Source organism: Rhodnius prolixus, unplaced genomic scaffold, assembly GCF_049639745.1.
Source record: "Rhodnius prolixus isolate KJV_2025 unplaced genomic scaffold, Rpr scaffold_4, whole genome shotgun sequence".
Classification (NCBI taxonomy): domain Eukaryota; kingdom Metazoa; phylum Arthropoda; class Insecta; order Hemiptera; family Reduviidae; genus Rhodnius; species Rhodnius prolixus.
Genome location: NW_027411614.1, coordinates 3,018,337 through 3,040,260, shown reverse-complemented (window position 1 = coordinate 3,040,260; position 21,924 = coordinate 3,018,337). Strand labels below are relative to the sequence as shown.

The following is a 21,924-nucleotide window of genomic DNA, read 5'->3' as shown; positions in this document are numbered from 1 at the left end:
ATAAAGTTAATCACTAAAATTTATGTTACTTTTATTTCTAGAAAAAGAAATAAATTGGATTAATTTCGAATCGCTTGACCGTCGTCTTATACAAGATTTCCAACTTTTAAAATGGAGCCTCTACGAAATTTCTTACATCACTCAGCACCTTACATTTTGAGCAAGATTTGATAAAAACTTAAAAAAAACAGAAAGTAAGTGTTTATACGTATTATTTGTTTAAACTCATAATTTGATTTGTTATACATTATGCAATAAAATAAAACAAAAAATTGGAGAGATTAGCTCAGTGGGAGCTCACATGGAGGCATCCCATGTTTGAATCCTACTGCAGGCTCCTAAAATTTTCTGATCCTAGAAGGTTATTTCACCTCGAAAGTGTTATCTATCACGAAAAAACATTATTTAGAGGCAGGCAGGCAGTTTGAAAAAACTCAGATGTTGAAGAATCTTAAATTTAAAAAAAACAAAAAACAAGGGTATTTTTACGATAAATATAAAGCTATGTGAATGTAAAGAATTCACGAAGTTCAGAGTGGGAGGCATTTTCAATAAAATCTCAGAAAAATAAAAAATCTATTTCGTAAAGTGGCAATTTTACTTGAAAAATTTATTTCGAACTCGGAATTTTCGTAACCAATTAAACCTCTTTAATAACGTGGCAGTGCTATTCGTGATTCTTTATTTTGATGTCTATTTTTTTGTCTATGAGTTATAAGCTGTAGTCCAAACTTGACAGGCGTATGTTAAGAGGTCTAAGAAGTGTCTGGTGGAGCAGTATAGTGCAGCATTGTTTGAGCGGCATGTTTCTATTAATTAATGGGTATAACTTTTTCAGTCGGTGTGTGCTTGTTGAAGATTTCTGTTGATGTGCTGTCTCCAAGTGAGTTATACGTCAAAGATTACGCCGAGGAATCGCATATTTCCTTGAACATTTAGTTTAGGAAATTTTCCTGGTTATTGAGTTTTAATATTCGTTAGGTTTTCATTCCGGAACCTGCAAAGGGAGAAAATTATTGTTTCTGTTTTAGAAGGATTCAGCTTTAGCTTCCATCTTTGGAACCCGTTTGATAGTACTAGTTATCAGATGTTTGTTTGTCAGTAATGCAGACCATTTTCTTTAAGCCACTTTTTCAAATTCAGGGTACGTAAAAGAGATTTTCTAGAGCGATATTTCATATTTGGTAGTTGAAGGACTAAAGGAGTCACTAGCATTCAGATGAATGCTTTCTAATAAATATGAATTATATTTATTTCGTATATTTACAATACTTTACAGTTATGCGTATAAATTCTAATTTAAAAAGTATGTACAGTGTAATATGAAAAAATTATTACAATTTATTTTTAAAGACCACAGATTGTTCACAGCCAATGATGAAAATATATGTACAAATATTTTATTATACCTAATACGTTTTTATATATTTAATTCTGTTTCATATCCGCCTCTATCATTGATTGGACGGATTTTAAATTATAATTTTGACTACTCTTAATATACTAACTGTTTCAATAAATATAATGTCTAGTGAAAAGGTGAGAGGAAGAGTGACTTAATGAATAAATTTATCAGATCTATAATTTATGATAGCGTGTTGATAGTTTAAGGCTAATTATTCTCATAATTTTTTGGAGTTTATCAGTTGGGCGACTTGGTTAATGCCAATCATTCATGAAGAAAGAAAGGCTTTTGTATTGGCTAAACTTTTCGAGCGTATGGTATGAGTCCGACTGCTGTTGGTGGGTTAGCGTTTGCTCCATCCATTTTCTATGGCCGAGCGGAATATATGTATTTAGATCGAATAGGAGTTGAGAGACTAGAATCACGTTAATTTTCTCGCTTAGCTTACAAGTTCTAGTTGCATCGTCAGACTTCGCTCTCCATTCATTTAATCTGATTTGATCGGAGTAAACACGAATAAAATAAGCAAGGCGCTGCAAATTCACATATTTAGACCGGTCGCAATCTCGAGCTTGTCACGTTTTCAATATACAGCTTAACATTTTTACTTATTTCATTATTTTTAAAACTCATTAAACATTCAAAATATAAATAACTAAAAGGAAAATATATTACTATTTACTTTTACGATTTCATTAATAGATCCTTCTTATAAGCCGCAATTTTTAACGATAATCATTAATTTTTAAACAAAATCTAAACTTTCCCGAAAAGAATTTAAGATAAGCAATAATTTTTTCAAAGTATCTTTGCTATTAACTTGTTTTCTACTTCATTTAATCGAGAGAAATTTACGATAAATTCCTTTACATAAAATGATAGTTTTGGTTTCCGCACTTCTGATTTAAGAACCATTTTTTTTTTTTTTTAATGTTAGGCCTTTATTAAATTTAGATAAAACTGCGAGAGTTTTGCTCAGAATATATTACGAACTCCAATACGATTTACAATAACAATATAACTTAAGCAGGTAATGTGAAATGCAATAGCTTTGATTACCGTATGTATTTATCCTACTAACTGGCGGTACCACAGAAAATTTTTTCGTAGCTATACTATGTCTTACGGTTGCCTCAAATATAGCCTTACCTGGCACGGTTTCTATTATGACAGTATAATCAGTTAAATAGGTTTGTTTAAATTGCGCTTCAAATATTGGTACATGTTCTAATCTAGCGCTAATTATTTTATTTAAAGATAATTTCCCACATTGAACATAACCTTCTAACATTTTGTTTACATACGAAACCACATTATTCGCCGATTCTTTAACGTTTTCATCATTTTTTGAAGTTGTAACACTTTGATGACATGTACACCATACTTCTGGTATGGCTGCTTCAGCACAAGTTCTTGTCTCATTTAACGGCAAAAATAGGCTTATTCCTTTTGTATGCTCTGGAAAGCTTAATCGTTCTCGAAGCATTGTATTTGTTATATTTTTTAAATCTATTAAATCCTTTAATGTTTTATGAAGGTCAAATGGCGTGGTTAACTTTCTTCTATTAGCCCTCAGATTGAAGACAGCGTGTGGATATTGTTCGGCAAACCAGTTAGGATATGAAATCAAAAGAAATGGAAGTCGTTCCTCTAGATAACCTTGATAGGTTCTTCTAATTTCGCCCCATCTAATTCCGTGATCACTGAAGAAAATTATAAAAGAATTGTTAAATATACCATTCTCGTGCAGTTTTTCAAACAATTTCAAATAATAATCATCCCCCTGTTTGGGAAGGTTTAGATAATCATGAGACAAACTCGTTTCCCAGAAGAAACCAAAGGAGGGGTGATCTTTAAGATTGATAGCAAACTGCATTGTAATATCCAGTAGTACTTCGACATTCAATCGTTTTCCCAGACAGAGCACTGCATTCAACCACTTCTCATGTCCAATTTCATGTTCTGATGCCAAATTAAACGCTTGAAAATAGAAATCTGTGGGTTGTTTTCTGAAACCTATTCTTAAATAATTAAAAAGTCCAATTTTAGAGGCATCCTCACCAAAACCTGTGACGAAACCGTACTCTTTGAAATTCTTCCAAATAAATGGACATTCATCAAAAGCAGTATCTGAATTTGGCCAACATATATGTTCAAGCTCACTATCTGAAAGGCCGGAAAATACCGGAATTAAATTTGGGAAAGTATTATCCCCTACTTTGTTGTAGCCGAGCATCTCTACTGTTTGTCCAGTCTCCTGTAAGAAACGAACTGTCTTGGGCATTTGTCTGTGTAGATTTAGCCTAGAAATGGAATCTATTCCAATTAAAAGAACGCTGATCTTATCTTGTACTTTTTGTGAACTTTCTTTTGTTTCAGATTCGTCTACATGAACAAAACTGAAATAATCTATGTAAGATTCATTCTGTAATTGGCATTTTACGACCAAAAACTGCTCCTCAATTGTTGTACTCGTAAAAGGCGTACAATAATTGGCGTATCTGAAATCAAAAGAAATGCTTCATTTAAATAAATTTTTTCTACTTACATTTAGATTAATATTTGTTAGAGAATCCGAATTTAACCATCATGTAGAACTCCCTAGCAATATTCTTCGGAACTTGAATTTAAGTTTAAGAGTCAGATTATACGTATGTAACTGAGCATAAGGTATTGAAGTAAAAACAGTCTTTTTAGGAAAGTCACCATTGAATACAAACTGGACCTTTCAGGACAAAAAAAGTATAAAGTTGTCTCAGTACCCTTTAAACTTAAAACTTTCCTACCCAACAGAAAACCCGGATAACAAGAATGGAAAAAAATTGGTGAGGTTCTTAATTCTATTCTCAGGGTTAGAAATCTATTAAAATTTAATTTTTAATATTATTTTAATAAAACATATGTTTTCTGGAATTTTAATCATACTGCTGCTCTTGTATCCTTTTTTGGTAGGTTTCAGTTTAGAATTGTTGAAAGTTCTCACCTTATTTACGCATGAAAAAGTTTTATCCAAAATTGTAGAGAAGAGAAAACAAAATATATGGAAGTTGTACCTGATAGTTGTATCAGCCGCTTTTGGATTATCCTGGAACTGCTTTAATGTAAGTTCTTGTCTCCAGAAAGGTTTGTAACAACAGTTTACCGTATCCTCTGTCAGATTGTACTTTGCTATCACAGTCATATCTACATATAGAGTGTTGCCATTGGTCTTCACCAGCATGCTTATTTTATTCTTGTTGCATATTAATGACTTTTCATCAAATAAACATTTTCTAATCGATTGATCATACGGATCTAGGTCTTGTATACGGCAACCTTTGGTATTTACAAGGAATCCTTGAGTGAAATTTTCTGAAATATCAATTTTTTAAGTTAGCAGCAATGAAAAAAAAAAAAATTTCAATGACAACTGTAAGTATCTATCATACGTAATACATTGTACTAGCTCTAGGTGTAGAAATTTGTTATCTATAATCTTGAATTTAAGTTTAAATTTAAATTTAATGTAATTTAATTTAATTTAGGTTTAAGTCTTATAAATTAATCCGATAAGAACTCCTATTTATTAATTGTTTTCTAGGCTTTCATACTAAAATATACCAATGTCATTGGTCTTATGGTTGTACCAGTAGTTAATCTCCAGGTTTTATGCGCCCAAAAAATAAAGATGTGTAAAGCATAAATCTGAGAAGGGGAAACTAAAAAATAAAAACTTCAGCCTGACTGTAAATTCTGACTTGAGTACTGATCGTCTGTAAAGTGGAGGATTTGGAAACAGGACGGAAGAGAAGGCAAAACAAGTATGGGTTTTAAAATATTAGAGATCTGTGTTCGATAGGAATGGCTATGAGTAAGGAACATGTTGGGGAACTCAGGCTCTTACGGTATAAGAGGCAAAGAAGATGGCGTTACTGCCACCGTTCGGTTGGATTTTTAAAAAAAATGTTTCATATAAACTGGCCAATGGGATCTCGAAAATGGCTCACTTGGCAACATACGATTTGCTGATGGAGATTGGCAATATATATTAAAATTTGTTAAAGCTTAATTAATAATTATTACATTTTTTTACTTAATTCTACCTTCATTGCGTACCTTTAAAGGATTGTGGATGTACAACAAGTAGTTTACTGCTAGATTGCAAGTCTATCTGGAACAAAACCCAAACACAGCAGACGAATAGTATTCCTATCAATAGCAATTGTTTCCGCAGCAGCTGTTGACCTTGTGATTGGCCTGGTCGTTCTGATAAAAAAAAAAGGTTTGAAGCAACAGCAAATATTTTACAATACTAGTAAGAGAAGGCGTTAACTAATCTAGCATATTTTCTATTTTGAGGTTTCTCCAGAGATATCCGTTTTAAGTATATTTCTGTAAGGTTTATGCCACATTAGTAAGGCCCCCTCTAACTGTTGTACTTAATTTCGCAATTACATGCAGTTTTTGGATGATCAACCCTTATCAGGGATTTTTAATAACTCAGTAAATTATGATAAAATAACTCAGTGCCAGATTATGATAAAATTCGGCAGGATATGAAAAGAAACTAATTCCCTACTTTAGTGCCATCCTATTCTTATTCTAATTGCGGGAAAATATTGCGATCGTATCTTAATCGCAGTTTAATTTTTCTGACGGTCAAGATATTAGCAGTTTATTTTATCTTTTCTTTCTGAGGATGAAGTACTGTAATCGCATGTTATTTTATCTTACCCACTAAATAGAAACTACTGAATCCACTAAGTTTATTTTTAAAGGTATTTAATAACAATTATTATTATGACAGTTAATTTTAACCATCATTAAAGAAAGTAATTTATACAAAAATGTATTGCTTTTTTAGTCTTTTAGTCTATAATTATTTAATATTCCGGGGTTTGGAACAATCAAAGTTTAGATGTCATTTTCTTCGAAATCAAGACCTTGTTAAACTTCATGTTTTACTGGAATAAAGGGATTAATATATTCTAAACTATGTTGAATTCCTAATAATGGTATGATGAATGAGGAGCGAGGTATTAATGCTTTAAATTTTTGGCATGTTTTGAAGTATGAAAAGTTTAGCTGCTATTTTCTTCTAAACTAATGTAACCTTAAGAGTTTGTATGTACGTATGTGTTTGTAGGGACTGATATTTTCTTTACATTTTAAAGATTTCAGAATGATATGATTATTTGTAAGTCTATAAGTGTTCCAAATTTTTATATTGATCTAGTAAGGGGCGTGAAATTGATACTTCTCTTTTCCAAATGATTTTTCCAAGAAATTTGTTTTTGAAAAATATTTGTGGGATAGCAACCTGAGCACATATTTATGAAATATCTCTCTAGTGTTAGTTTCCATACTGCTGCTTATAAAATGTTATATTGAAAGTGTTGCTTATTCTAAATGTTATGAACATTTTTCTATTCTGAATGTGCAACTTAACAGAATAGACTTTTAAAGGTTTTTCGAAATTAATACAGAAAATTTACTTAAACGATATCGTTATAGAATTTTCCAAATTACAATGGACTTTTGTGAATTTTTAAAATCTTATAACAATTCAAGAAAACATTGTTTAAGGGCGAAGTTAAAGTACTTAGAAAGCCCCAATATTGGTCAAGAAAATCAGTTTAGAAAAATTGAGAAAAAATTATAAACAAATTTAAATAAAACAAACAAACTTTTTCGAACGATTCTAACAGGCTGAAATTTTAAGTTGAAGGATGTATTAAATGTTGGGTACATTTGGATTTGTGAATCTTTTATCGTTTAATCAACTCTTATATTTAATTTTTTAAACTAAGTTTTGTTAAGGAGATATGTAATAGCTTTGATAAAGCAATTTCATAAACGAACGGTCATTCTTTAAAATATCTTAGAATTATTTTTCTATGTTGTTTTTCGTAAATTTAGGAATTGGATTAATGATATAGCAAATAAAATCTTTTGAATGAGGTGAAACTTTTAAATATGATGAATGATAAATACATAATCTCTTTTATTAGGTTTATTGAACTGGACAATCATGTGTATTTAGCTTTAAATTGGATAAATAGGTGCCGTCAATTCTTAGCACCAAAAACTACTCCAATTTATGTCGGCCAAATGGTATAAATCTTTGATGGTTAATAACTATGCTCTTCCTCTGTTGATATTTTAACAGTCTCTTTATCTCACTTCCTGCTAGTAGAATCTCAAGGTTTATTCTATTTTCCAAAATAATAAAAATTATATTTTTGCTTACGAAGTTATCGTAGTAGTGTATTATTTTATTTAACAAAGTTATCGTCTTACACGCATACGCAAAAAAGTAAACAATTTAAATAATTAATTTCTCTTACTTTCTGTTTAAAGAAAATATTTGAGCTGATAGAGAATTTTCGAGTTTTCACCGGATGTATATATTTATGTATATATTAAAGTTACTGTTGAGGTACAGATTTTTATAATTTTTATAATTTCCCATTACAATGAAAGAAGTCTGGGTGTTTTTATCGAGATTTTGTTCACTTATGTGCCGAGCTTCTTTTATTTAGTTAAACGATAAGATTCTGTAAAGGCTAGGAGAAGGTAATTAAAAAAGAAATAAATTAGAAACAGATGTGCCAGTTAATCATTCGACTGCTGGTCTTCGTGTGAGCACGTCTTTAAGTCATTTCTTAGCTGTAAATATGCACGTACACCACTCTGTTTTTTGTTTTCCTTTTTTCACCATAAAAGTAGGAAACATTTATGCGCAAAGTTACTAAACAGTAGAATAACACAGTTTTCAAAGCAAATGCCGCGTGAAATTGGTGGGAAAACTTGTGCCTTTGTTTGTTGCAGTTTTATTTATATTGTACTGTTTTTTTTTTTAAATATTCAGTTATAGTTTAAAGAAATCTGTATATAGCGCAAAATGAGAAGATAAGCTACGATTTTACTTTGGAAAAATCTTTTGAGACGATCAGGAGAAAATAAAGATAAGGTCAGTTCTTCTGACCAAGCCCGATTAGAGCGGATTCGGCAAACAAAAGAAGCCGCCACTCCAGAGTATGCTGAGCCAGAACAGTAACCTATAGACTGATAAAAAAGATTAAAAAAAAGAAGCTAATGTAGGACTTATGAATTATTATGAATGGTTATCTTTCTTTGTTGGTTAAGTATTCCCGGCAATTAGTAAAAGAAAAGGCTTTATTTATGCAGAAGTATGCGATAATATAATTAGCTCTTTATCATTTAAAATACAGTTTACCTACAACGTTTTACAATAAATTGAAGTCTGATATATGTAGGGACCCTCGCACTAATTTCTCTTACTGCAGTTCTCAAGGTTTCTAAAATTTTATATATTTTCTTAAAACTACGTTTTTGTTAAACAGGATATTACATGGTCTCAAAAATCATTTTTAAAATTTGATACGATCCCAGTACTTCCTTTTACAGAGGGTAAGACGAAGTGTATAGGAAAATATCAATCATTCATAAGTTGTGTAAAGAGCAATCTGTTTCTCATAGGAATTTGATGGATATCGTTCACATTTTCCAGTATCTTTATTTAAATATTTATAAGGTTTGATAAAAAAACATCTTGTGTAACACTTATATAACCTAATAAATCCTCTTAGGGTGCTATTTTATTTTTTAAGTATGCTATAAAATGTGATTGTAACGTAGACATTACACATTATTTAGCAAATTCAGCTTAAAGACAATTCTCCTACATACTTATAGAAACTCGAATCTATGTTTTTGACATTTTAAACATAATTCTTCTATAAATTTGAGATAGTTTAGATTAAATGCCCTATGTTTGGCCACTCATATACTCGTATGATCGTGATCTGTTGAGGTACCTTCTAGTTCGAGAACCCGTTCAGTTTTTTTTTTTAAGAGTATCAATAGGAACTCTTTCGTAAAGTTTAAAGAAAAAAAAAATTGTTCACCAAATATCGAACTATCAGGCATAGAAACTATTCACACTTACAGTAAATATCTATTTGTATGTAGTGGCGTTTCTTCATCTTTCAGTCAAATATAAGCAGGCTGTGCTTTTCCGACCATCGTTTGAATGGCCTTCCAGCATTGTTTTGTAGCAATGCCGTCGTAGAATAGGTAGGCGGTTAGGAAACAGATCGGACTCCCAACTTTTATTTTGAAGCCACCCGAGAACCTCACAGAGTCATAAGCTTAATTATGTTAGGAAATTACCCTAGGTCGAAAGCTCGGCAGAATAAATTTATCACGACTGAAATGGCAATTATTTTTTCATCCTATAGTTACTAACATTATCTAGAAGCTAATTCCATATAATGCACAGAAATAGCGTGTTTAGCATGGGCAAATTTTTAGCCTCACCCAGGAAAAAAAAAATTCAATGAAAACGATTGGCTTACAAATCTTGCTTACAAAAGTGTGATGTTCAGGTTGAAAAATTAATTTAATTAGTAAACTCTTTTACTAGTTCCCCAAACAATTCATAAGCGTAATGAAAAGTTAATTACTAATAAATGTTATTAATGAAGGTACTTAAATGTAATATGACCTTTACTATGTTTGAACAGCCAATTTAATATCTGTATAAGGAATAGCAGGTATCTAAAGAGGCACGTTCTGACAAAACTGGCCCTTAATGTAAAAAAAAAAACGATGCCCAACCCTTGTACGTGCTTAAATAACTTATGAAGTTTAATGTCAGAGTAGGGTTGTAATTTTTGGAGCCATTTACTCCAAAGTCGTTACTTTTTTTTTTACGTATTTCAGCCATAATATCGATAAACTACAATAGAATTGCAATTTTTATTTAATGAGCGAGTTGCCGATATTGATATGTTCATTACATACAGTCACATAAGACCATGCGTTATTTTTTTCACCGAATTCAGGAGAACTCAAAACGTTTACTTCCGGTTAAAACTTAATTTCAGGAAATTAACACCATGGAAGTACCTTCTCTTGAGAGGGCAAATTACAATTTAAAAAAATTTCAGCTGATAGAGTGCGAACTTTGGTTTTAGGTTTATTTAAAATTTATCGTTTAGTATTTTTTTTTTTAATAAAGCTTATATTATTAAAATTTCTATGATGTGTATGCCTTTTCTTTTAAGGTTTTTTTCTTATCAAACTGAGCGTAAAAGAATATGAATACTTATTTAAATTACCTTGTAATTTGGTACACATTCCGCTTTCATTTCCTGACGGGCATTAATTCTTTCACATAATGATGACTTTTCAAATTGTAAGTGAAACCAATGTAACTAAATTATATCGCTTATAAAGTGATTAGACTTCTCCCCACCAGCTGGAGTGTTTCGTTTTATCTACAATGCCAAGTAAAGTTAGCAACATCTCGTTGATTATTCATCAAATTATGCCAATAATTTATTGAAAATATTATTACAATAGATAGTAAAGATAACGCGACTCTAGTGACATTTAATGAAGACCACAGCATCCACTGTACTATTAAAGATTTGCCTGCTTGTACGCAAGCTTCGTATCGACAGTATATCTCTCTTAATGTGAAACCATAGCAACCAGCATCCTGCATAGAATTATATCTGGCGTTTCTCTCATTTATCTCAATCGGAATTGTGATATTTTAAAAAAATACAAAAATTTCATTTTTAAAAATAATTGTAATTAGTTTTTACATTCTCTACAAGGAGGAAAAGGGTGTAAGAATTTTTTTTTTATTTACTTAACGAGAAATCTGACGTAAAATACTCCCGCGACATTTCCTTTTTATGAAATTATTAAAGTTCCAAACATAAAAACAGAATTATTTTCAAACTAAGAAATTTTATTAAATAGTTGTTTTCACTGTTGTAAAACGTTCCAATTGAGCAACAAAAGCTAGGTTCCATATCCTAGCTTCCCAGAATCTTCTTAGATTTCACAGAAGATAGGGTCTCGTGAAGATTTCACAAAAATGGGACTTAACTAAGGAGATATTAGCGCAAAAAGAACTAGTAGGGAAAGTCCTCAACCTCTTTAGCAGGGAGGGTTCGTATACTAAATCTAAGAAGGGGGCTGGCACAATAAGCCTCTTGTAACTGCGATGCCGTGGGGCACAGGTCCCTTTCCCATCTCTTATTCTGTTCTATTCTATCTTCGTTGATTACATCGCATTTTAGGGGTTTCGAAAAAAAGTTTTAATTATTGCTGACTATGTCATTTTTTATTTCGATTTGTTGAAGATGGGGAAGACAGCGGTATGCAGCGTTAACATTGGGATTGACTAAACCAGTAGATAGGACAGCAGTCTAGGGCTATCCTAGAACTGTTCCCAGATCCTGCAGGACCGAGAGACTGTCAGTTTACAAGAATGGTGAAGCCCGGCCAAGGATCTATACTTTTGAAACTGTAAGAAGAAATTCAGAAATGAATATACTTTCTGAGTCACCAGCTAATCATTTTAGAACGTTGAACAAACTTTTCATATGACCTCCTGCACCAAGAGACTGCGTACCTGATGCTACCATATGCTGCTTGGTAATTATCGGACAGTTTTTTTATGAATTACCTGCTACTTCCAGTTGACATTTTTAGTCGTCATCATTCAAATTTTCATCAGGAGAAACTGTTCTATACGCCTTTGTTCGAAAAACTGGTTTTTAAAACTTGGTGGCTGTGCACATTTCTTCATTTTTAACTAAAAAGGAACATCGCAGTAAGTTAAAATTTAAGATTTCGCTTAGGCTAGCGAAAGCATCAATATAAACGTTTTAGTCAAGAACATGTCTTCTACACTGATGGACAAAATTAACGCACCACCCTTATTTTTTTTATTATTTCCAATTTGTGCAAATTAGCCAAATAAGCCATTTGTAACTACGGCCATCTGAAGAATTTAGGCCTATTCTCAGCTCATCTGTAAAGAGAACTCTCTTCCAGTTGTCTTAAGTCCAATTCACATGTTCACGTGCAAACTGAAGCCTGGTCATTTTGTGAACTGTGGTAAGGAGAGGGCCACGAGCAGGATGTCGGGCTCTAAGGTTACTTTCATTAAGTCTTCTTCTAACAGTCCTGCTGGAGATAGAAACATTTCGGACTTGCCTTATGAGACTTTTTATCTCATTTCCCGTTATACTCCTGTTTCGCAAAGCCAGGTGCCGGATATACCTATCGTCTCTCTCTCTCTCTCTCTGCTGTACATCTCTTCTTGAATGACCTTTTGTCTCCCTAAATCGCTTTAGACAAGTGATGTACGTCCAAAACAAAAGCGGAAAATAGTTTATTTAATTTTAACTAAACAAAAACTGAGTGGTGCGCTAATTTTGTCCATCAGTATATACTGGGCCGGAATGGCCGAGCTGTCACGACTGCAGGCGTGACTACATTAATAATAATAATGTAAACATAGTCCACTTGATTTAATAGTTAAGAAAGATGTACAAATAGTATCGAGTCAATAATGATTTTACAGGTGAATGATTTTCATCCATTATGATTCTGCATAATCTTAAATCTCCAGGTATTTATGTATCTAAGAATATTTTCCTAAAGGAAATTGGCGGAAAAATAAAAATAGCCCATAACGTCTACTTGTCCAACATGGGGGATAGGAAGCTGCAAAGCTTCAAAGGAATAGAAAATTATTACAAACAGCGTAAAATAAATATTATAACATGTTTTTCTAATTTTCTTATAGTTTTTCTAACGCTTTAAACATTTTTTTAAGTATGGATAATTTTTGGCGATCATTACTTTAGTGTTATTAGGATACGAATTAATGAAAATTTCTGAAAACATTAACACAGCTGAATACCACAATAGCTGGCTGATCGGTTAGAGCTAAAACCGCACAACAAGATTTTGGGGTACCACCTAGTAAGATTCGATTCTCGTTTTATTAACTTTTATTTTATGACAGTTTAAACAAATTGTTACTTAGCCTCAGGTATAGCCTTCAGACATCTTCACATGAATGCTGAACTGCATTATTAAGAGGAGTTATTATCTTCTCAAATTGTGAGTATTTGTTATCTATGTTGCTTTATAATTAGTACCAATAAGAATTAGTTCGTGCTTAAATATATATCCGTATTAGATTACATTTTACGATAATAAATCTTAGTCAGTTTTCAAGACCAATTTTTTGGGAAGTTTAGAAAATGTTAAGAAGTACGTGTTCAAAACACATTTGTTAAGCCACATTGAACTTAATTGAACAAGTTGACGATTTAACAGAACCAAGCGGTATAAGCAAAACAAAGTATTATTAAAAAACTAACATGTAGGGTGAAGGGACCAGTAATTGACTGGGCACCAGTAATTGACATACCAGAAATAAACTGGTATTATAAGGGATATGAGCCGTTTTTAGTGATGATTCTTTCAATTTCGTTATTGAGAAGCCTTTGGGCAGCAGTACCAGAAAAATATTAATTATTGGAATGTTCCTTGGTATCAGTGGAAGGTTATTTGTGTTAAAAGTTCAAAATCAAGGAAAAAACAAGCCGTTGCTAAGGAGGATTGATAAGAAAATAATTTTTCTTTTTTCTTATTTTTCGTTTATTTGTTCATATATTCGTGTGGTTATCAATGTTCTGTTATAATTAGTATTACTTGTAGATTTCATTTATGTAGTTTTTTTTTTTAATTATAAGAAGCATTGAGGATTAAAATGGGGCTGTCAATCACTGGTCCTTGAAACGGCAATCTGCCCAGTAATTGACATGTATGTCAATTACTAGTCCTACAGCTTTTTTGTTTGAGACCAGTGATTGACATCCTGGGAAAATGATAAGATAGGTTGATAAATTTTATTATAATTAGAAATTCAATACATTGTAAAATAAAATCATTGATAAAAATCGGCAACATAAAATAAATAGTAAAACTTCCAACAAAATATGTTTAAATTAATGAATTAGCAAATGTACGCCTTATTTCAAGAGGGCATGCAGAATGATTATTCTGAAGAGAACAACAATGTATGAACAACAAACTGGAATAATCGTGATCGCCGAACAGCTTCCGAGGCCTACGTGATTGATAAAAACGACGCCCACTTATCGGAGTTGGAAAATCTATCATTCTCCCTCAGTTTTGGGTCCTAGCCACATGACAAAGAAGAAAGGGAGGAAATGGCTAAACCGTAGAATTCCATCAAAGAAAATGGCCAGAGGAAAAATGAAGCTCCCTCAAGAGAAGTACTAGGTGCGAAATCAAATATACGTGGAGAAGTTGGTGACTTTGTGATGTTACACATTAATAACATAAAAAAGATTGTAAGATCTATTGTATTTACCAATTGACAAACATGTTGACCGAAGACGAATATATAGCATCCCATAGGCTAAATAGGCTAAACTGTATTTAAAAAAAATGAAATCGGTTTGAAAACCATTTTTAATTCCTAAACACGTGAAGGTTGGATCGTCCTATGCTACTTTATGGAGAACGATACCAATTTAATAAAACCGTTGATGTGTGAGGTTTTCAAATGGCTTGTGATTTCAAGTGGCTAATTATCAATTACATAAGATATATTATGATGTTCATTTCCTATGTATTCCGAAAGAATATTTTGTTTTTTCATTCATTTTTTCTTTTATGGTGTGCCTATTTTAATAACACATATTTTTGTCAATTGGTTACCTAGTTATGTGAATATCAGTGGTTTATTTGTAGGTATGTTTATTTTAATACCTATTTTTTCCACGTAAAGAGTCAATAACAGATATATATTTTTTAATCTAGTTTTTTTTTTTCATTGACGTTTCATTTATTTATTACTGTTATAAGTGCGAATGCATACAACCTGTGGCAGGACGCGATGAACGTGCACACAATGTATATATACATTTGCCCAAGAGGTAACTCAGTAATAATAAACAATAAAATACTGAATAAATGCAGAAAGTAAGAATGAATTACATTCAGATAGTTTGGTTTCGAAGCAAATGACCCTGACAGCACAGATTGTGGAAAATATTAGCGAAGCGCTCCAAAAGAAAGGAAGTGTAGGAGAAATTTGGTTCACTAGAAAGCACCAACAACTCGAACCCAAAGACGCGTAGATGCCATCGGTAACAGCGTTATAGGCGGAATGGATAAAACAAGGATGTGACCACATAGTCTAATCGGAAGTAGAGAGGTTAGTTTGGTAACTAACCCAAAAAAAGGTTTAAGTAACAAAATATTTAGCGGAAACTTGAAAGGATAAGAGAGCGGAAGAGTTGAGAGAAAGAGATAAAAGCGAGCCGAAAGACATTGTGTACGATCTAACTAGTATGTTAGCTAATATCTCCTTGGTACTATTGAAAGTAAGGGCTGTCCTTCAAATTACCTGTCTTGGATTAGACTTAATTAAAATTGTCCGGTAGGACAGTTGTGTAAGGGTTGATCGTCAAAAACTGCATAAAAAAGGGTAAAGTTGAAAAAATATTAGATTATTTAGGTTTGCCTATTTAAAAACTGATTGTAATTAATTATGAATAAGACTGATTTTTGTTATAAATCCAATTGAAAAAGTGATTTAGGTGATTTAAGTGATTTATTTAGATTTAAAAGTGATTTTGAATGCATACCTTATGTCATTTCATGAATATATTTGTATGTCAATTACTGGTCCCACCCCATGTCAAACACTGGTTCCACCGAAAATTCGGTATGTTAATTACTGGGTCATTGACATACTTACAAATAAAATCATTTTTGGTTGACATAAAGATCGAATTTACTGCTTTTAAAATATTAATAAAATACAATACATCCTACTGGAGCGGTACAAATTTACAACCTACACCTGGAGCCAAAATAACGGAAGATATTCTATCTTAAACTTGAATTTTTTCTTAAGCAGTCAATTACTGGTCCCTTCACCCTATATATACACTGTTTGAAACAATTTATTTTTCAATGTTCGCTTCGGACATGGAGAAAATGCATCAAAAATGTAGGAGAACAGTATTATTTATTCACATTCAATTTTTTTTTTTTTCTGATGAAAACAGATTTTCATGTGTTTGTACATGAAAATATATTTACTTTACTGTATTAAGTGCAATCAATATAAATCTGTATGTGTACACCATGAAAAACAATATTTTTATTGTGGAACACAATTTTAGAAAACATTATTTATTATTATAAATTGTGTTTACTTATACTTAATCTTTCATTAAGTAATAGAGCCTAATAATGAAATACAGATCTAAACGACAATAAACAGTAATAACGTTTCTTTGACGAGTTTTTCAAATAAATATTTTTCTATTAAAGAAGTCAATGAAGTATTAATTTATTCAATTATTTTTTCCCTCAAATAATACAATTACACAAAAACGAAACAAAATAGAAGCTTAATAGCTGAAATAATCACACTTAAACCAGAAAATGGTCTGATTTTTTTTTATTTATTACATTTACATATTATTTACACTACTTTATTCAATTTTTTCTTTTAATATATTTTTTTTAAGAAAAGTTCATGATTAGCTAATTGATTGATTTATCTATTCGCAAAGTACAGTAATATAAAAATTTAATAAATCACAAGGAAATAAATTAATAATTGTCTACAATAAATAATACAAAATATAATACACGCTTTTCTCTCTCTCTCATTCTTAAGAGTCCATCTTATTTATACTCAATGTATTGAGCTATAATGTTATGAATTTTCAATTTCATATGAAAATATCATAGAAAAAAGAAATTAAATGTCATACATTTAAATAAATAATCTTATCATTTTATAACTTCTTCTTGCTCACCAATAAATTATTTAATGACATACATAGTATGAACAAAATAAAGATTCAAGGAGTTAAGTCCTTGTACTTGTTAGGTTTGTTCCAAAGCCTCAGTCTGTTTTGTGATTTCCTACTGAATTACCATTGATGATGATCGTTTTAATCCAATTTCCAGCTGGAAGACCCCATATTCCAATACGCTTTAACTAATTTTGATAAATTTGAGGTTGGTAACAGATTTCTTCGGATTGTCAACCTACATTCAGTTTATATTGCGTTTTCTTTTTCTCTGAGGTAACTATTACAAGCCCAAATGAGCTTCGAATAGCGTACGGCTTAATCCTTTCTCACAGACGAATAAGAATATCCAGTTATAGAGAGTTACAACAGTGGCGAGCGCCTCCCTTGTCTAAACAGTTTAAATGGGAAAAAAATTTATTTATTTATTTTTTCCGATTCAAAAAAATGAAAAGATTCAAGATTGCTGTTATAAGCTGTTAGTTAACAGGTTTAATAGGGGGATCTTACTACAGATTCTTACAGAGGTGATGATAACCATTGCACCGATTCAAGATTGCTGTCATAAGCTGGTAGTTAACAGGTTTAATAGGGGGATCTTACTACAGATTCTTACAGAGGTGATGATAACCATTGCACCTTTTTTTTTGAAACTAATCTATTTCAAAACCGGTAAAGCTGCCCCCTCTTTAAGAAACAAAGCACTTAGTTGGGACTAACTTTGATCTTTGCGTATAACTCCTTAAAGTCCCCCAGACTTAGAAACAGAGCATATGAACAAGAAATAAGAATATTCACAGTAAGTTTCATTTTTAGTATTTTTGATCACAAAAATGTTAAATACACCATGATCTTAATGTTTAGCAAAATGCTATGAAAGAAGCTGTTCTAGCAATACGGAACTCGCACAACAGTTATGGTAATCACAAATGATCTACTAATCGGATATTGTAGCTGGAACAAACCAATAACTAATAACAAATACTAAGTCTAAACAACGCATACTTTGATAATTTTATTATTTAATGCAATTTAAAGAATGTTTCATTAGCATTATTGCTTACATTAACATTTGCTAGTGTGTTTTCTATAAACTGAAATGATTGTTTCTTAAAAGAACATTGAATTGCTATGGAAAAATAAGCATTACATTAATTATAAACACTAAAAAGGAACTAATAGTAGTTTAAGCTATCCATCTAGTGGTAATAAAATCTAATAAAGCAATATTATTTTTAAAGAAACAAACCTGAATAAAAGAAATCTAATAGCCGGAGCCTTAACACTTAAAAAAAATTGTCAGAAACAATTAAGACAGTATGGTTGTATACAAAATTGAACCAAAGGATAGTAAATGATCACGAGTTTAAATTATTTTAAGTTTCTTCAACTTACTTACTTTTAATATTCTCTGGATTAAAAATAAAAATAAGAAAATAAAAATAAATTTTTTGTCATACCCACAAATAAATGGGAACATTCCTCAAATAATGTTAAAAAAATTTTTTTTTTCCATTTTTTCATTCTAATTGGATTTTTTAAAAGAGAATTCTGAGCTCTCCGGGTAACATACCACAACGAAACAGTTCCTACTGGCCCACTATCTCAAAATGTACAGGATTAATATCCTCTCAATCCATTATAGACATTATGTGATTTTTTTTGTTTTAAAATATCCTTCAGCGCTGAAAAAACAAAACAAATAAGTTTTTTTTTTACATAAAACTAACGTTCACAAAACGTTTGAAACTCATTTCAAACCTTAGAATTTTCACATTTTATAAAGTGGAGAGATGTTAATTGTATATGGAAAAGAATTGGATATACGAAAAAGCCTCCTGTCAAACCAACTTTTGAACTTCTGAATAATTTGATTCAGAAAAATCTTTCTAATGTAATTAATAAAGGTATATCAAATAAACAGCTTTTAGAGTAAATTATTCAAAAAGTTATTAAAATCATCGTTGTTTATTAATAACATCAATAGAACGGACATCAATTCTGAACTTTTTTTTTAGATTTCTAAATTTTTCTCGCTTTGTAACCAGCTGTAAATAGCATATTAAATCAAAACCACCCTTAGAAGGTACTATAGAATAAAAACAAAATTTTGTTTTATCGAACCCTTGACCAGCCAAGTTTTTTTTAAAAAGAAGTTGCTATGGGAAAAATAGGTGAAAAGAATTTTTATCTAGAATTCCCTCACTCTTAGGAAACATTTGGTACTGAAGTTCTGTGGGCCTTCTGGAGAACTGAATCTGGGGGTTGATCAACTCAAGATCTACTGATACAGTTAGTAAGACAAATAGCTGTATTAGGTTTGTTTAGCGGAGAAAAAGGTAACACACAATTACCGTAAAATAATGCTTAAAAAAAAAATAATCTAATTTGTATTACTTACCCTGTTTTTCTTCTTCCGAAAATTCGCCTTTGGGGAAATCTACATCGAATGTTATGTACAAAACACCATGAAGATTATTATTTTCATAATTTGGCATACCTTCTCCCTTCTTTCGAATTCTGGCACCTGGCCACGTCACCTTTTCTCGCTGAACTTTCACCTGGAAACAATAGTAATAACTATCGTTGACTTTTGGTCTTAAAACATAAAATTATAACTAAAAAAAAAATCCGTCTGTGATTACGGATAGTACTATGGCTATTATGATTATTGAAAGAAAATAAAGTAATTAAAGATGGTACGATATATTAAAATTAGAACCTTTCTTCCATCAAGATGAGTAATGTCCAATGAAAAGCCTGTGAGAGCATCGACCAAGGAAATGGTCACATTTGTGTATAAGTCATCGCCTCGTCGTTCAAAGATTAGGTGGGGTGCTGTTTTAATTTTAAGAACTAGATCTCCCGGATCTCCATCAATATGTGGTTCACCTTCAGCTCTAAATCGAATCTCCTGTCCATCAATCATACCCTGTTCTATTTCAACCTCCAAGAGACGTTCTTCGTTTACAAATCTTAAACAGAAATCTTAATGCAGTAATTTAACTTTCGAAATGATCTTATAAAATTTCTATTAAAATATACAATACTAACTTAACATTTGGACATTCATCGCACACTGTTTGTTGCATCATTTGAAATCTTCCTGGACCAAGTTGCCTAGTTTGCATTTCTTGCCTACAATTGCATTTTCTAGTTCCTGAAGCAGGTTTTAGTACTGGTTTGTTTCTCGTAATCTGTCACAAATCAAAATTGTAAAAGCTAATTAAAGTTAAGAAAAATACGAATATTAAGTAACTTTAGTGAAAACGTGGCAAATTATCAAATATTAATCGTTGGTTTCATTTAAGACGTTAAAAAATTGCGATAATTTTAAAAAGTAAATCAAATCAACTAATTTAATTTTAAACGCGTCTGCTAAGCGAGTTCTGATCTGGCAACTTTTCAATCTCAACGATTCGATTTTTTTGTCAGTTTAAATTGCCGGATAGACTAGCACCACACACTGATTGCATGGATAGCTAGAACTTAGATTTCGTAGAAACTCCATGTGGATAGCGTTCTTCGCCTTGCTACCCAGAACTCTGAAACTGTTGAATACTTAAGAATACAAATCCGGTGAACAACAAAGAATAACTAACCTCAACAAAGTTGCCATTATACAACTCTTCTAAAGTTACATATAAATCCATTATTAGTGAAGCCCCTTGGGGAGTTTCTCTGGAACTACCACCATTTCCACCGAAATGGAATCCAAAGTCACCGAAAAAACTGGCAAACGGATCCATACTACTGTCCATCATACCATCTTTTTTAAGGCATTCTTCACCACATTTATTGTACTTTTCTCTTTTTTCTGGATTTGATAAAACTTCATAAGCTGCACTTAAATCACTAAATTTCTCAGATGCTTTAGGGTCATTTTTGTTTTTATCAGGATGTAATTCTTTAGCTAATTTTCTATAAGCTTTCTTTATTTGGTTTACATTAGCATCCTTTCTGACACCAAGTATTTGATAGAAATTTCTTCTAAAATCATAAAGAAATAAGCATGTAGTTTTGGTAGGTTGCAATAACGGTAAGTGAAGAGTGATTATAGTAAACTTTTTGTATATACTTACTCAGCAATAATTATAACTGCACAAAATATCAAATTAAGCAGAAATAATTGCATAATTTTAAACGTCCCCATTATGCTCGTACAGCACTGTAACCTGTAAAGAAATAATAATTAAACATCAAAACAAATTCCCATTTTCGCCAGTGGCCGTGTTCAATTCCTATTGGTCAATAGTTATTATCTTCAAGCCTTCTTAATACTACCCTCAGGAGTTATAAGGAACTAAATTACTTTTTTTACATTTCTCCTATCCAAAGTATATTTTTTCTGGAAAGAAGAGAGCAAGAAAGGTAGTAAAATAGTATCACTGATAAATAAAAAATAGTAAATAATGTTGTTGGCTTTAAGTGATAAGTTCAAAGGAATTATATTTTTATCATTACAAGTCGAACATGAAGAAAGTGGCTGAAATGTATCTTGTATTTTTATGAAAAAAAAACCATACGAATCACAATTAATTTCTTCACTTACTCATAATAATTCTGTTACGAGAAACAAATCAATTAATAGGACAAAACATTTCAGCTTTATAATAAAATAATTTTTCAGGTATCATTCAGTTTTTATTTATGATTTTCGAAAACCATGCACTTCCCGGCAAATATAACTTATTAGAAATGGTAAATCTACGCTACTGCCAAAACAACTATAGACTAATTCAAATAATTAAAAAGTATCATCACAATTTACATATATGCTTTTTTATGAAATCGGTATTAATTAATAATTTCATAAAAGTCAAGGCGACACTG

At 31.4% G+C, this 21,924-nt stretch overlaps 2 protein-coding genes and 1 long non-coding RNA gene across 11 annotated transcripts; 1 reads left to right on the top strand and 2 right to left on the bottom strand.

Annotated features, from left to right (window-relative positions):
• Nucleotides 1-17: 17 nt before the first annotated feature.
• Nucleotides 18-16,121, top strand: LOC141455831 (uncharacterized). 5 transcript variants are annotated; one of them, XR_012459482.1, is made up of 6 exons: nt 18-194; nt 4,094-4,506; nt 4,704-4,816; nt 4,986-5,666; nt 11,569-11,863; nt 12,798-16,121. It is a non-coding gene; the product is annotated as an uncharacterized lncRNA (long non-coding RNA). The 5 variants fall into 5 exon arrangements; XR_012459481.1 differs by having other exon boundaries at nt 34-194; nt 4,358-4,506; XR_012459480.1 differs by lacking the exon at nt 18-194 and having other exon boundaries at nt 3,931-4,230; nt 4,358-4,506.
• LOC141455826 (uncharacterized) lies at nt 1,245-11,910 on the bottom strand. Of its 2 annotated transcripts, none has more exons than XM_074131246.1 (5): nt 11,895-11,910; nt 10,531-10,689; nt 5,501-5,650; nt 4,459-4,756; nt 1,245-3,906 (listed from the first exon to the last, which is right to left on the bottom strand). In XM_074131246.1, exons 2-5 carry the CDS (start codon nt 10,547-10,549, stop codon nt 2,391-2,393), a joined length of 1,983 nt encoding a protein of 660 aa, XP_073987347.1. In that variant the 5' UTR covers nt 10,550-10,689; nt 11,895-11,910; the 3' UTR covers nt 1,245-2,390. The 2 variants fall into 2 exon arrangements, with proteins under 2 accessions (XP_073987347.1, XP_073987346.1); XM_074131245.1 differs by lacking the exon at nt 11,895-11,910 and adding an exon at nt 10,770-10,910.
• Nucleotides 16,122-16,275: 154 nt separating the features above from the next.
• shv (DnaJ heat shock protein family member shriveled) lies at nt 16,276-21,812 on the bottom strand. Of its 4 annotated transcripts, none has more exons than XR_012459477.1 (7): nt 21,174-21,352; nt 20,694-21,081; nt 20,146-20,288; nt 19,814-20,066; nt 19,493-19,652; nt 18,552-18,776; nt 16,276-17,482 (listed from the first exon to the last, which is right to left on the bottom strand). XR_012459477.1 is itself a non-coding variant. In XM_074131251.1 (7 exons), exons 2-7 carry the CDS (start codon nt 21,242-21,244, stop codon nt 18,712-18,714), a joined length of 1,080 nt encoding a protein of 359 aa, XP_073987352.1. In that variant the 5' UTR covers nt 21,245-21,266; nt 21,644-21,812; the 3' UTR covers nt 16,276-18,711. The 4 variants fall into 4 exon arrangements, 3 of the variants coding, with proteins under 3 accessions (XP_073987352.1, XP_073987353.1, XP_073987350.1); XM_074131251.1 differs by adding an exon at nt 21,644-21,812 and having other exon boundaries at nt 16,276-18,776; nt 21,174-21,266; XM_074131252.1 differs by having other exon boundaries at nt 18,665-18,776.
• Nucleotides 21,813-21,924: the final 112 nt, after the last annotated feature.

Bases quoted from the DNA above. Each gene is read 5' to 3' on its own strand.
- LOC141455826 (XM_074131246.1), bottom strand. The intron at 4,757-5,500 runs GTACGCAATGAA...TTGATATTTCAG, and splicing joins ACATCCACAATCCTTTAAAG to AAAATTTCACTCAAGGATTC. The intron at 3,907-4,458 runs GTACAACTTCCA...TTTTGATTTCAG, and splicing joins GCGGCTGATACAACTATCAG to ATACGCCAATTATTGTACGC.
- shv (XM_074131251.1), bottom strand. From the start codon at position 21,244: ATGGGGACGTTTAAAATTATGCAATTATTTCTGCTTAATTTGATATTT. The intron at 19,653-19,813 runs GTTCTAATTTTA...TATTGTTTCCAG, and splicing joins CTCATCTTGATGGAAGAAAG to GTGAAAGTTCAGCGAGAAAA. The intron at 18,777-19,492 runs GTAAGTAATACA...TTGTTTTTTCAG, and splicing joins TTCGGAAGAAGAAAAACAGG to CGCTGAAGGATATTTTAAAA.